The 15545-nt window shown below is 36.3% G+C and overlaps 1 protein-coding gene across 2 annotated transcripts in view; it reads right to left on the minus strand.

The window, feature by feature from the left end:
• Positions 1–6771: 6771 nt before the first annotated feature.
• Positions 6772–15545, minus strand: part of RNF144B (ring finger protein 144B) — a 140582-nt gene continuing 131808 nt past the window's right edge. For both annotated transcript variants that reach the window (XM_051970627.1, XM_051970626.1), the window contains exon 8: positions 6772–15036. In XM_051970627.1, coding sequence (XP_051826587.1) covers positions 14896–15036 — 141 coding nt within the window. In that variant the 3' untranslated portion in view covers positions 6772–14895. The remainder of the gene's footprint in view (positions 15037–15545) is intronic.

Below are 15545 nucleotides of genomic sequence, written 5' to 3' on the forward strand. Positions count from 1 at the left end.
TAATCACATCATATTTTAAATTGAAAACCCGATTAACAAAAAAGATACCATAAAATCCAGTTGTGCTACTGATTCTACTTTTTATTAGACTTCTTGAATTCCTTTTCCTAATTTCCATTTCAACTCTAGACAAAGTCTTTATAGCTTCCTGTATGTAATATTTGAACAGTTCTTTAATTGGTCTCCCTGCCTTATGTCTCTCCCTAAGCTAATTTATCATACACATCTTTGCCAGATTTAATTTCCTAAAAGAGTTTGGTTTTTTGGCTTGGTTTTTTTGGGGGGGGATGAGGGGCAATTGAGATTTAGTGATTTGCCTAAAATCACACAGCTAGTAAATGTTAAGTGGCTAAGGTCAGATTTGAACTCAGATCCTACTGACTTCAGGGTTGGTGCCCTGTGCCATCTACCTGCCCGCTCCTTCCCCCCAAAAAAAGTTTTCCATTTTTCACTTTTGTACTCAAAAATCTCTAGCAACTCTACATTCTCAAAAAAACAAAGCTAAAACTCTTTAGACTGCTATCTAAGATCCTCCAAAATCTGCCCATCTATTCCTCCAACTTCATCTCCTATTGTCCTCCTACCAAAACCCTGTTGTTCAGTCAAATTGTTCTACTCCTCATTCCCAAAGCTCACTATGTACAACTCTGTCTCTTCTCTTTCATTACTCCTCTCTGAAGGGCTCTCCACAGTCTGAAATATTATCATCTTTCTTTTTTTTTTTTAACATTCACCCTTGCAAAACCTTGCATCCCTAATTTTTTTCCCTCACTTCTCCCATTCCCTCCTCTAGACAGCAAGTAATCCAATATATGTTAAACATGTGCATTTCTTACACACTTATCATACTGCACAAGAAAATTCAGATCAAAAAGGAAAAAGTGAGAAAGAAAAATGTTAGCAAACAACAATAAAAAAAGATGAAAATACTGTGTTGAGATCAACTTTCAGTCCCCATAGTTTTCTTTCTGGATGTAGATCCATCATAGATCTATTGGAATTGGCCTAAATCACATCATTGCTGAAAAGCCATGTCCATCAGAGTTGATCATCACATAATCTTCTTATTGCTGGGTGCAGTGTTCTCTGGGTTCTACTCACTTCACTTAGCATCAGTTCATGTAAGTCTCTTCAGGTTTCTCTGAAATTATCCTGTTAAGCATTTTTTCCAGAACAAGAATATTCCATAACATTCATATATCATAGCTTATTTAGCCATTCCCCAACTGATGGGCATCCACTCAGTTTCCAATACCATCATCTTTCAAGGTCCTACTCATGTTACCACTACTTTTATAAAGCCTTTGGAGACGATATCATTAATCTTCCTCTTCCTATGAAGTCTTCATCAGGTGTTCTCAAATTTAAGTTGACAGAACAACACACATTTATATACCATTTAAATCTTTGTTTAGCTGATTATCATCAGGCTAATAAGCCTTTATAAATAGAAACAAAGTGCTGCAGAATATTATTTTGAGTGGCTGCAAAAAACCCAATGCTGGTAGATTCTCTGACCCATACAGCTCATCTGACATTTAGTTGATGCTACTTTGTGTTTTGTCTGTCCTACTGCCTACTTATTTATAGAACTTGGACAGCTTAGAGCTAGGTAGTTAGGTTTCACCTTTGTGACAGCCTACATTAACATCTCTCAGTCTTGGGCTCATGTTTGAGAGGATCATTTTCTGACATATTCCACAATCTCAGTGTGAAGCTGGGGATCTCTAAAGTCAGCCTGATACTAGATACTCAGTTATGATTGGGGTAATCTTAGATTCACTATTTTAATTTGGAAAATAAAAGGAAACAACGACCAAAAAAAAACATTTTAGGTGTATTTTTACACTCCACTTTTTCACAAAGCCCAGAGAAAAACTTCCAAACTGAAAATTGGAAAAGATCCAAGTTTCATTCCTGCCTACTACTGTTCTGGTCATCTGAACAGGAGCTTTCAGAATACCTTGTTTTCCCTCCCCTGTCTTTTCTTCCTCAGCATAATCTGGTGGAGCAACTTTCAGGAATTCAAAGTTCTGGCCTTACATCATCAGACATGACTTTTAAGTCCTGGTACTTTAAGGCTAATTTTCCTTACTGGAAAGTCTAGACATCTCAGGGAGGGAGAGAGAGAGGGAGAGATGGAGGGGGAGAGAGAGAGAGAGAGAAAGGAGATAAAGGGGAAAAGAGAGAGAGACAGAGACAGAAGACAGACATATATATATATGCATAAATATATACATGTTTATGTATATATTTATACAAATGTATTACATATGTACATGTGTGTGTCTATATGAATTATGTACAAATATGCATATATGTACTGTGTATCTATACCCCTACAGTAGCTATACTCTCCTTTCCACATTTTGACCCTTCAGGGTACTAGTTCATTTCCACACTGTCCTCTTGAGTACATGACTCCCATATCATATTGCCAAATGTATCCTGCCAAACTTCAACCTTAGATGTTTCCCACCATCTGCCACCTTCACTCCTGCATATATGCTGATTAATATAGATAGATAAAATCAGGCAACTATTCTTACTAGATCCACTGCAAAATTTATATTATATAACCTCAATTGAGCCTTCACAGACAATAGACAATCTTTCTACACTTCTTAGGAACTCATTATCTCATTCCCTACAATGACACTTCCAAACCTTTTCATCTCTCCTTGAACCTCCCTTAGCTCTCTTTGTCTCACTCTCTCAGCTGAGAACCTCATCTTATAATTTAGAGAAAGAATTGGAACAATTTGCTGAGAGCTTTCTTCTTGCTTTCTGCTACCATCTTCTCCTTCATCTCTGTTTCATATAATGAGATGGTCTTTCTTCTTGCTAAGTCTACTCCAGTATATCTGATACAAATGATCCCATTTCATCCTTTCTTCTCCAAAAGATTGTCTTTCCTCTATCATTCTCACTCTCGTTTATCTTCAGTCTGTTATGTTACAAGTATGTCCATATTTCCCTCCACCTTCAAAACACCCTCCGTTGATCCTGCTATTCCTCCCAAAGGTCTCCTCTCTTTGTGGCTAAATTCCTTGGGAAGCTATCTTTATTAAATGCCTCCAATACCTTTCCCTGCAGACTCCCTCTGCAGTCTGGTTTCTGACCTCGTCATTCAATCATAACTATTCTCTCCAAAGTTACGATCTCTTAATTCACAAATTGAATGGTCTTTTCATAATCTTCAGCATCTTGATATCTCTGCAGCCTTTGACACTGTCCTTCTCCCTCTTCTCCTCGGTCCTTTCTAAGTTTCTAGGACTCTATCCTGATTCTGCTCATATCTTTTGAACTCTTCCTTCTTAATATCATTTGTTGCATTTTCAGTCAGATCAGGTCTGTAGGTGTCACAAATAATGGGGGATGATTCTTAAATTCTGGTACCTCAAGGTAAATGTAGTACCATTATCTTACTCAATGTTTCCTACTTAATAAGCTCCAACAACTCCCTATCACTTCCAAGATCATATATAAAATTCTTTAATTGGTATTAAATGCCCTTTGTAACCTGCCCTCCCATATCTTTCCAGGGTTTTTACACTTTATGCTCTATCATCTATACCTCAAAAAAGTATTGTTCTCTGACAACCCATCTCCTGACTCAGTCAGTGAATTTTCACCAGCTATCCCTGCTTATGGAATCTTCTTCCTCCTCATCTTCACCTCCTGGCTTTCTAGGCTTCCTTTAAGTCCCCAATAAATCCCATTTTCTACAGAAAGTCTTTCCCAATAACCCTTAATTCTACAACCTTCTTTACATCAATTATTTCCAGTTTATTCTGTCTATAACTTCTTCATACATAGTTATATATTTGTCATCTCCCTCATTAAGACTATGAGCTCTTTGAAAGCAGGGACTGTCTTTTGTCTTTTGTATACTTGGCAAAGGGGATATGGCTAGCATATAGAAGAAGCCTAATAAATATATGTTAACTGACTAAATACATATATGTGTGGATCTATTGTGTAAACATATACATTATATATATCCTGTCTTTGGAATATAAGGCTCGAGTATTCCTCATACTTCATATACCCTAATACAGTTCTTTCAACATTCTCTTTGTTCAGACCTATGATTTCATTGGTATCGGGAGTTCACATGAGTAAAATCTTTCTCTATCAGTATGGATCAGCAACTATTCTGCAATTTCTGATAGTTGCCACAAACATTGTCAAGTGCCCAGCAGGTAATGTTAGAGGTAACATTTGAACCCCAGTCTTGTTTATTCTGAAATTGTCTCTCTATACATTCCACCCTACTGCCTCTTGCTTTGCACATAATAGGTTCTTGAGAGTAAACATAACACTTTTCCTCCCTAAACCCAGTTACAAACTATGAATGCATGTTGAATAAACAGCATAAAATGCTACAGGATTTTAAGGGGATGTTATGAAATTAGGTCATAACAGATAGCCTCAGCTAGGAAAAAAAATTCATTGTGCTCTTTGCTTTAATCAAAGTATAATTTAAAAACTTACCTTAAGCTCTTGTTATTTTATTTTGTTTATTATATGTTTATGTCTCTGTGAGAGGCAAGGTATGGTTATAGTGACTCACATATTACCATCTATAGGTGAAAAGCCATTTTCTTCACAAATAGGACTAATTAGGTGTAGAAAAGCTTGATGTAAGTTTTATTATGAAGAAGTCAGTGTTCAGTCAAAAGGTACTTTTATATTTTATTTTTTAAATGAAATTTGTCTCTTGCCAATAGTTCATCCTACAATCTTCCATTTATTGCCTTTAAAAAAAAGTACAAGGTTTCCATAACAATCAGGCCATGGGGTCTAAAATACAAATTGGATAAAAACTTGACAAAAGACTAGTAGGAGGGTATTTGGCATCTGTGTTTACTGCTTTCTCACTATACCATGAGCAGAAAACAAGCTCACAAAGTTAAGTTTAATTGTAAGGACAGAAGAGCTAAGAAACCACTTTGCTTTTTTTGGAGCAGGACATTAAGGGAAGGCTTCAGGAAAGTTAAGTAGATTTACAATGGCAGCTTTTTGCTTTTGCTTCACAAATGTTACTTGTTACTTTCTTTTAGTAATTTTAGAATTACTATATAGTTATGTGCAGTGTGCAGCACCAAACATTACTACTAGATTTTATAATTTGAGGTGGTGCGATATATTTATTTGTAAGGTATTTGGCAGGGGGTGGAGGTGTTTTTTTGGGGGGAAGTGGGTATGTGAGGGGGTGGGATAATGGAAACTAGAAATCCTCAAACTTGCTTGTGAAAATTAGGTCTTTTACCTCAGTTACTATCTAGCCATTAATAACTGATTATATGTTGCCTCAGAGAAACTGAAATCTGGGAAAGACCTTAGCTTAAAAAAGTCAAGTCACTGCATCCAGGATCATCAGCAGCCATCCTGACCTATGATTTGCCATTGTACTCAGATTACTCTGAAGGTGGGAGAGAAGCTGATGACTTTGCACAGTCCTGTTTCACTTAAATACAATCCATTCACAAGTCAAATCACACCTTCCACACCTCCCCTTCTTTCATCATGTCACTGCTCTTTTTCCATAAAAAATAATGAACAACAACATTTCTGTAAGGGAAGCTATGTTTAATATATGAGTGCATACAATGATGGGTAAGTTGCTTCAAGGGCTGTATCACATTAGTTGGTATTCATCCAGGAGAGAAGATTTCAGGATATCCCTGAATTTTCTTTGTCGATGTTTTGCTCGTAGCAGGTTGAGTTATTAAGGGAGTGAAGTCAGAAATTGGGGTTCATACACAGGACAGTGTAGCAGAGAAAGTTTAAAGAGAAAAGAGTTATTCCACACCTGCCAGCCTTCCCTAGACCATCATTATTCCCAAATTCTTCTTGGACCCAAGTCTAAGCCATGCTGGAATTTGGGATATGAATGCTCTTTAGAATTTGTTAGACTGGCTGGGCTTCAAGATCTACATTAAGGCTGCCCCACAATCCTTCTTCATATTTTCCCAATACCCAAGTAATAATACCACGAGAGAATTTTTTGAATATAATTTTATTTTAAAATGGAAAATAATCAAAAATCATTAATCAATGTAACAATTACAACAAAAAATAATCCATCTAGTTCATTAAGGAATAAAACAAAGTGAAACAACTAAGAATAGACTTCACTTTTTAAAGTTCCTTAACCTATTGCAGGGCCTTTCCCCAAAAGTCCCAAATGCTAGATACTTTAACCAGAGGCAGGGGAGACTAGGAAACTTAGGGCATGAAAATAAATATACCTTAGCACAAAAGGCAGAAAACTATACTGATAAAACCAAATATGCAAAAGAATTCACTGTAGCACTGGACTTCTTTATACATATCTTTTGGAACACACACACACATATACATACACACACTTCATTGAATCTTACATAGATTAAAGCCTCTATCACTTTGAAGTAGATGAAGGGTCATCAGTTCTTCATCTAAAATATAAGAAAACTGGCATAGAACAATCATCTATTTTTGATATTGTGAAAGAAGAAAAATTACTCCCCCACATCACATGTCAATAGTTCATCCTTCAATGCTCCATTTCTTGCCTTATTTTTTAAAATTAATTATGAGGTTTCCATAACAATCAGACCATAGGATCTAAAACACAAATTGGATAAGAACTTGACAGCAGCACTAGTAGGAGGGTATTTGGCATCTGTGTTAACTGCTTTCTCACTCTATCAAGAGCAGGGGGGAAAAATCTCAAGAAATTAAGTTTAATTATAAGGACAGAACAACTATGTTGGGGGAAGCAGGACATTAAAGAGAGACTTGGGGAGAACAACTAGACCTAGAGTGGTAGAGATTCCACCATAAAATAATCAAATACACAAGAACCTCTGACATTATTCTAAAATGAATTATCCTTAACCTGTTCCTCCCTTTCATTTCCTAGAAAATCCTTTGTGGGAGGTGAGAATGAGACAATATACCTGATTGGCTTTATATGTATTTATACATAGGCAAAAAGAAAAATGACTTTTAAGATATTAGCCCTCTTCAGGTGATCCAATGTCTATTAACACAGGTGATGGAATCTTTTATATAATTTTGTGAATTATGTGATAGAAAAAAAGTAGTATGGACTCTGTAAGTTTGATTGTACTTAGAAGGGAAGACACATTCAGTAGAATTGTAAAAAGCTTTATGCTGATATGACAGTTGGGGACCAAGTTTAAATTCTGACCTAGTCTTGAATTATAATATACCAGGGACTTATGAGGACTCCTTCACCTTTATTCTTTATTCATTATAACTTAAGTTGTAGAGTATTGTCCAAGATTAAATTACTTGCCTATAGTCACTCTGAGGTAGGAACTGAATCTGGGTTCTTTTGACTTCAAGTTGAACACTTTTTCCCTGATAACATACTACTTCTCTAGAAATAAACTGACATTTATATAGCATTTAGAAAGTCTCACAAAAAGCCTATAAGTTAATGCAAATATTATTATCTATATTATATTGATGGGAAACCTAAGGTTGAGATGAATTCAAAACCTCACAGCTACTAAGAGGCAGAGTTGGAACTTACTAACAGGATTTTTGACCTTAAATTCATTATTCTCTCCACAATATATTACACTTTCCATTAACTAACCTTCAGAAAGACCCAATCTTTCTCTAATTCAATTTCTTTATCTTTAAAATGCACATGACACATGTTCTCTCTCATATTGCTGATATGAAGACAAGAATGGAAAAGGACCCATATGAAGAAAAATGTTGATAAGGGCTCTCCTTGTGATAGCAACGAATTGGAAACAAAGGGGATGTCCATCAATTGGGAAATGGCAACAAATTGTAGTATATGAATGTAACAAAATGTTACTATTCTTTAAAAAATTAAGAGCAGGCAGATTTCAGAAAACCTGGACTTAGATGAACTGATGCTGAGTAAAGGAAGCAGAACCAGGAAAACACTGTACACAATAATAGCAACATTGTGTGGATTAACTACTTAGATAGACTTTGTTCTTTTCAGCAATACAATGATCTAAGACAACTCTAAAAGACTCACACTGGAAAATGCTATCCATATCCAGAGAAAGAACTATGAAAACTAAATGAAAATTGAAGCATACTATTTTCATTTTAAAAATAATTTTCAAAAGTTAGAATTGCCATGTATATGCAAGTTATTTTATACCTAGTCTAATAACAATCAAGGTTAAAAAAAATAAAATGTACTCTAGTAGTATGGTACAGGTAGATCATTGTTTTGAAAGCTTCAGAAAATATTTGTTTTCCAGCATACCCCAAAATTTACAATATGGTATAATTCTGATCATCAAATCTTCTGAAATATATTAGTTATATAGTTTCATTTATATGAAACTAAGTGCTACATACAGCATTGGTTAATCATCAATGGAGTATGAAGCCACCTATTTAAGAATTATTTGAAAATTCATTAAATTTGCTGAACACTGAAATTCTATTTTTTTTTAAACTACACAATATTGCTATGTTACAAGATCTCATGAACAACATTTGGCTAAATAGAAGTGTCCTCAAAGTGATCTTACGGATTTTACCAAAAGAGAAGTTAGAATTATGGTAGCTGTTAATTAGAAGCTCAGATAGCTCATATGCTCGAATAGCCATAACACAGGGAAATAGAGGGATGGAGAACTCCCAAATTTAAAAAAAAAAAAAACTTCTTGTATAACTCTTCAGTTAGCACTTCCTCTGCTATCTGCAATTATAGTTTTAGAGAGACTTGTTCAGAACTACAGTTTGAATAAAAAGAGAAACTTGAACCCCAGTGTTCAGACTTGCTTCAAGATTGGCTCTCTATACATTGTCCCAATGCTTCTAACAATAACAGATTATTACCAATGTGTCTAAATTACTCATTACCACCAAGGTATGGAAGAATCCGTGGGGGATTTCTTAACTGTAACAGTAACGATTCTTAATCTATTTCTAAAATTCATCGTAAGTTTGGATTAACAATTGATTTTTTGAAAGTCAATTGAATAAATGGAACCTTAATTTCCAACTTTACCAAATGCATTTTTTAAACACTTTTTTTAACCAATAAAAGGAAACACCTATTGCATTAATTAACAGTGCTATCTAACAACTTTGCAACACATGTATAATCAGAGATGATCAAAAATTTCAATAATAGTGGCCTTTGTAGTAGTTCCTCCTTGGATTAGAGCTAGAAAGGATCGTAGATGTTATCCAGTCAATCCTTATTTTAGAGGAGAAAACTCAAGTCAAAGATTTGTCTAGAGGTCAGAATTTTAACCCAGACTCTCTGACCATAGGCAATATAGTGCTCTTTCCAAAGCATCCTCTGCCTTTGGTAGTAACATAAGATAATCGATTGATTCATTGATGAGAGCAGCCATTCAGCCTGAAATTCTGAATGGAATCAATATAGCATGAATAAGAAATCACCTGTTCTTAGCTCTTTCCTTTTTCTTCAATGCCTACATCTACTTAGCAGGCACTTAATATTTGCTAAACCTGAAGTCATTCAATTGCAGAAGACTTGAGAATTTATCAAGATTTACCAAGGAGATACCAATGCAAAGAAGGGCAATTTTATTAAAGGACTGAAAGGGTTTTATTTATTCATTCCAAAGTTCCAATTTAATACTTCCTTGGCCATTTTCTTAAAGATTTAATTGAAAAGGAAACATAAAAGTTAAAAGAGAATAAAATCGGACACTATTAAGCAAATGGAAAATGGCAAGAAGCATAGAAGCCAATATCATTACTAAGATAAAATACTGACCCTTAAGAACAACGTGATCTTCTGTTCAGTGAAAAATTTGTTCATAATTATATTCCTATTGCCCTTAAAGTTAGGTATTTATTAAATATATTAATCTATATACATGGAAACAATCATATATTTATAATTTACAAACAGAAAAAAAAACAATCATTTAGAGGCAGAAATGGGAGTGAAACAAACAGTAATAAATATTCAGATTTTTCAGTTTTAGAGAAGAGAATAAAAATCAGAGACTCAGAAAATTATGATTTGCCTCCAAATAATAATAAGACATAGCTTTTGAACTGTGTAGAGCCAGGACTGCATGATACCAACTGCAGCAGAAATCCTTTATTTGCTTTCTCAAAATGCATTTGAAGATCAGAGCAAATAATCACAGCCTGAACAAGAATTTTTATCATTCTAAGCATCACTTAATTAGACAGCTATGCTCCTAGTTTGACTCTCCCAGAAACCAAAATAAGATTATTATTCTAAACAGAAACAAAAGATCAAGGAAGTATTAAAAAAAAAAAAAAACTTTTCTAAATGTAACTGACCCATTCAGCAAATATTTATTAAGAATCTACTAAATATGAGACCTTGAGTTGGGTAATGATTTTTTTAAGTCACTTTCTCCACTCAAGAAGCCCAGATTCTGCTGGAGGTGAGGCAATACAATATGCTCTCAGTTAAGTATTATACAAGGTATTATTGTGATGAAAGTGAAGGTGAGATCCCAACAGTGCTGTAGGAAAAGCTAAGAGTGGAAAGATCACTTACTTTCATCTGGGAGTGAAGAAGTTGGAAATCAGAAAAAGTAATTCATGGGGCAGGGAGGTGGTATAGTAGATTGAACATTGTCCTTGGAGTCAGCAAGACCTGAATTCATATTTGGCCTCAGGCACTTACTATCTATATGAACCCGGACAAGTTACTTAACCCCTTTTGCCTCACAGAAAAAAAAACTAATTTATGAATCAAAATAATTCAAGAAATTCAAGAAAACCCAGCACCTGTGCTGAGAAAAGACAAAGACTGCTAGTAAGTACATTCTAGACACGCATGATGACTTCCACAAATGGTAGTGGAAGTATCATGTTCAAAAAACAATTTGTTATCTATTTCAACAGGAATATAAAAATATGTAAAAAGGAGTCATGTAAATAAGTTGGAAAAATATATTGGGCCAAACGTGAACAGCCTTAAATGCCAGATAATGTACTTTCTATCATCTTATTCTATAGACAACAATGGGAAGTCACTGCAGATTTCTGTATAAAAATTTCAATTGTTCATTCTGGACTTTATAAGATGTTCACTCCTGGTAGAAGTTAATCTTTGCTCCTCAATTATCTACCCTACACTATACCACTTTGAAAATAAAAAATCTCATATTGCTACAACATCCTCAAACATTAAAGTTATGGTTATAGTACCCCAGAATTAAGCTATAGTATGATTTTCAATCCTCCCATGAGGAAACTGAAATCACCAGGATAGAATAGGCTCAAAGGGTCTATTAGGGAGACAGAGTCCAAGTTCACCTTTTCATCTGGCTAGCTAATATTGCCACATTGCAGGCTTTACAGGAATATTTACAAAACCTTTCTGTTTATAATTAATCCAAGTTACCAGTACCTTTAGCTATATTTAGAATCTTCAGGCTGCTTTCATGCCTCAAATTGAAGAGTATTGTCTACACAGTTAAGTTCCAACATTCAAGTATCTGCCTCAGTCCTTTACCTGCCAAATTGTTTGGCTGTTTGTGGGATCTTATCTTAATTCCCTCAAACATCTTTCAAAAAAACTGGGTTAATTTCTTAAAATCTTTGCTGTATTTGGGATTATTTGTTTATTTTGTGAGGGTTGATTTTGGGGAATGGTGAGGCAATTGAGATTAAATGACTTTCTTATAGTCACATATGCTAGTAAGTCCTGAGTATCTGAAGTTAGATTTGAACTCGGATATTCTCAATGTTAGGATCAGTGCTCTATCCATGGCTGGGCTTCTCTTGTGTCTACATATTAACCCTTAGGAAGCTTTCTAGGTTAATAATTAAAGTCACAGATATAAAGCGTAAGAAAGCAGGTTCCTGAAACCTGACTCATAGATGCTCCTTTCTCTATCCCTTCATCCTTAAAAGTCTTTCTCTTACTGCAAAAAAACTATTGCAGTGGATAGAGTGGTAGGCCTGCAGTCATGAAGACCTGAGTTCAAAAGTCTCAATCATATACTTAGCTGTGTGACCCTGAACAAATCATTTAACTTCAACGTCCCCATCTATAAAATGGGGATAATGATAGCAGCTACCTCTCAGGATTGTCATGAGGATCAAATTTGATAACTGTAAAACACTGAGCACAGTACCTGGCACATAGTAAGCGCTATATAAATGTTAGCTATTATTTTGATTCTTTCTAAATAAAATCATTTCTAGACTTTATCTGCTTTTTAGTTATGAGCATTTCAAAGTACAAAATATAATACTAGAAATTCATGTCTTTCCCGTTAGAGAAATAAAGTTTCTTTGAGTGCTTATGATTGTTTTCATCACATAAAGAAACCCCCTCGCCTACAGTGAGACAACAGGTTCCAGGTAGAAAAAGATCAGTAAGCTTTTTCATGAGAGTCACCACAGAAAAGGCACCACTGGCAATAGGTGAGTGTTTTTCATTAGTAGGGAAAAATAAAATCAAGGCAAGCAGAAGAAGAGTGAAAAATGACATTTATATAACTATTCAAAGTTATTTTTGGTTGGAGGCCACTCCATAAGCTTTCCCAGAATTCTTTTCTATAACTTTTACAAATCATAAAAAATGTGCATGTTTAATTTCACACCATCAATCAAAAAGCCTTTATTAAGTGCTTACTGTGTGACAAGCACTATGCTAAGTGCTGGGGATAACCGAAAAAAAAAAAAAAGACAAATCAATACATAACATGTTTGAGTTAAAGTGCTTTAAAAATGTACATCCCCATTACCTTCTTGCTTGAGCAAACCTTTGTTCTTTAGAAATGCATATGTGACCAACTGGGATCTGTGCTACGGCAATCTTATAAATCAAATAGCCAAGTATATCAGTAAATACTGTATATCCAAATAGCTTCTGAATAGCCATTAGCTTTAGAGGAAGATGACCACAAACCCCCAGGATCAGAATTTATTTAATTTTTTATGCACTGAGCATAGACTACCAACCATATATAATAGATGTCCTTAAAAAGTTCAAGTTATGGAGTTATAGGAAAAGCAGGTCCACAAGCATCCAAAAAGTGACACAAGTCTCAGAAAAAAAATGGAGTTTGTGCATTTTCATCTGAAGCAACCTATGATAAATTAGTTTTTAAAATTAGCACCTCATGTAGTGCCTTTTCACTAACATCTTCTACCTAGAAACTCTATCTAGATGCCTCAGTGGGGTATGGAAGGTTCTTAATGCTGAGCAGCTTGATATCCCTAATGGGTCCCAACAAGGTTTAAAAGCTATTATTATGGGCTGAGGGAAAGGTCCCATTGACCTCTGAGGATCAACTCAAGTACAGAGAGGCCTATCTTCAGAAACTGGCCTCTAGGTTACTGGCTTTCTATCTGGCTACAGAAACTCAAGAAATTGCCCACTAAGTGGGTGAGATGGAACTGTAGTGTGCATGAATAATACAATTCTAAATATGGATACTGAGAAATTGACATGTTGTATTGGGTCCAAGGGAGAACTGGTTCTGAAAGGAAGACAGTAAGAGAACTAAAAATGTTGCTTTCCATCCTAGCATGGCACAAGAATTATATTCTCCACTGCTATGACAAGATTTAGGACATACTCAGTTAGGAACAGCTCTGAAGGCCAGTTCAAAATTGAGTATATTCAGTGTAAAAGGGATGATCTCATTTTCATTCCTTTTTTAAGGAGCTGTTTATCTTCATAACATCTGGGTATTTCTAGACTGGCTTCACATGGATGTGCAATGGAGATTTCTTTCAAAGTAGAGACCAGATGGATATATAGTAGATATGGGATTTATGACCTATATTTGTGGATGGGATTTGTTTTTAGGCCCCGTTCTACAACTTAAAGCTCTAAGATTATAGGGTCAAACTTTGTTGCCTATCATCTTTTATAATGGAGTTTTACCCCTTTTTCTTTCACATAAAACACATTTCTAAAAGAGGTCCTCTAAGTACAAAACAAGGGTCTCCTTGGAAAATTGGACTTGCTAGGTGGCGATATTGGAATGGGCATACTACCATTCCTCTCATTCCATGAATCCTCTTACTGAAAACTGAGACTAACCTCCTTCTCTTCCCCAGGGTAAAGTTACCAAAATATAGCCCAAAACCTTCCATAGATATTGCGAATGTGGTACCCTGACACACCAAACACTCAGCCTATTCTACCTTCACAGAAGAAGCAGTGATACCATTTCTACAGATACATCCCCAAGATATGGTGGGCTATTTATCTTAGATCCTTTCTTTGCTAAGAAAGTGGATCCTTCCCCACCTCAACATCCCCTCCTCCCCCCCAACACACACACAGCAAAGATTTTGCATCAGCCCTCTCTACTCTATCATGGTAGGAAAATAAATATATCTAATCTAGCCAAGTCAGCATTTCCATCTCGTTCCCCAACCAGCGCTTTCATACATATAATAATCATGGCAATAGTTTGTTTTGAAAGGAGATGTTTCCCCAGGCTCCTTCTTCTGTCAAGTTCAGGAATCACAGAGCTTCAGATAAGTCTCCTCTAGCACTCCGATCATACATGCAATCATCACAGCAACACAGTTTGTTGTAACAGGAGAGATCTCCTCGGGCTCCTTCTCCTCGGCCACAAGATGACCAGTCCAGAAGTCACGGAGCTTCGGATGACAAGTGACACTGGTCCTTCCCATTCAGCCCCAAGGTTTCCAGACATATCCCACATTCGTAGTCTGGGCTTCACAACCAGGCTTCTTCAAACACAACATAAAGCTTGGCCCTTCCCCACACTGAGACTCACAAGCAAGTTCAAAGCCCGTAGACAATAGGCACTTCCAAAGGTTGGCAAGGAGAAGGAGACGAATCTGCTAAAGAGGGCACCACACCAGATCCTCACGCAGGATACCGCCCATATCCTGGACACGCTGCCCACGGGGGCAGGCTTAGGTAGTGGGCGGGTCGTGCTTTTTCTTCTTGCCCCGACAGGATTTGCAAACACAGCAGATGATACAGGGGGAGGCCAGCAGCAGCAGGGGTGAAGTCACCAAGGCTATGATGCCCAGTCCCACGAGAATCCCTACAACCTGAAAGACAAGAGAGCGACGTGAGCCAATCGCTGGCGTTCTTACAGCCCAGTACGTGCAAGCCCACTTTGGTGTCCTGGTGGGCTTTAACTGTGGTCCACCCAAAGCCTGAACCAGAGCTGCAGAAGCGGGAGAGCCCCCAACCTGGCTCCGTCATCCACACTAGCATGAGCAATGGCTTCCTCTGGAGAAAGTAGCTAATACCGATTTATAGAGGGCTGGGTGATGGCTACAGCACGGGGCTCGGGAGCCACAGGGTCAAAAAATCTCAAGTTTAAACTCTGTCTCTGAGAATCAGTCATTGACCACTGGCAAGGCTCTTAATCTCACATGATCTCATTGATAAAACAGAGATAATTAGTGTCTGTGGTACAGAACTGTAGTGAGACCCAAATAAGATAATGAATATCTTAATTATTAATCAATTAATAATATAATAACTTATAAATAAACAAGTTGTTTAGTCATTTCTACTTTTTTGTTCCCATTTGGGGCTTTCTTGGCAAAGA

Source organism: Antechinus flavipes, chromosome 1 (assembly GCF_016432865.1).
Source record: "Antechinus flavipes isolate AdamAnt ecotype Samford, QLD, Australia chromosome 1, AdamAnt_v2, whole genome shotgun sequence".
NCBI lineage: Eukaryota > Metazoa > Chordata > Mammalia > Dasyuromorphia > Dasyuridae > Antechinus > Antechinus flavipes.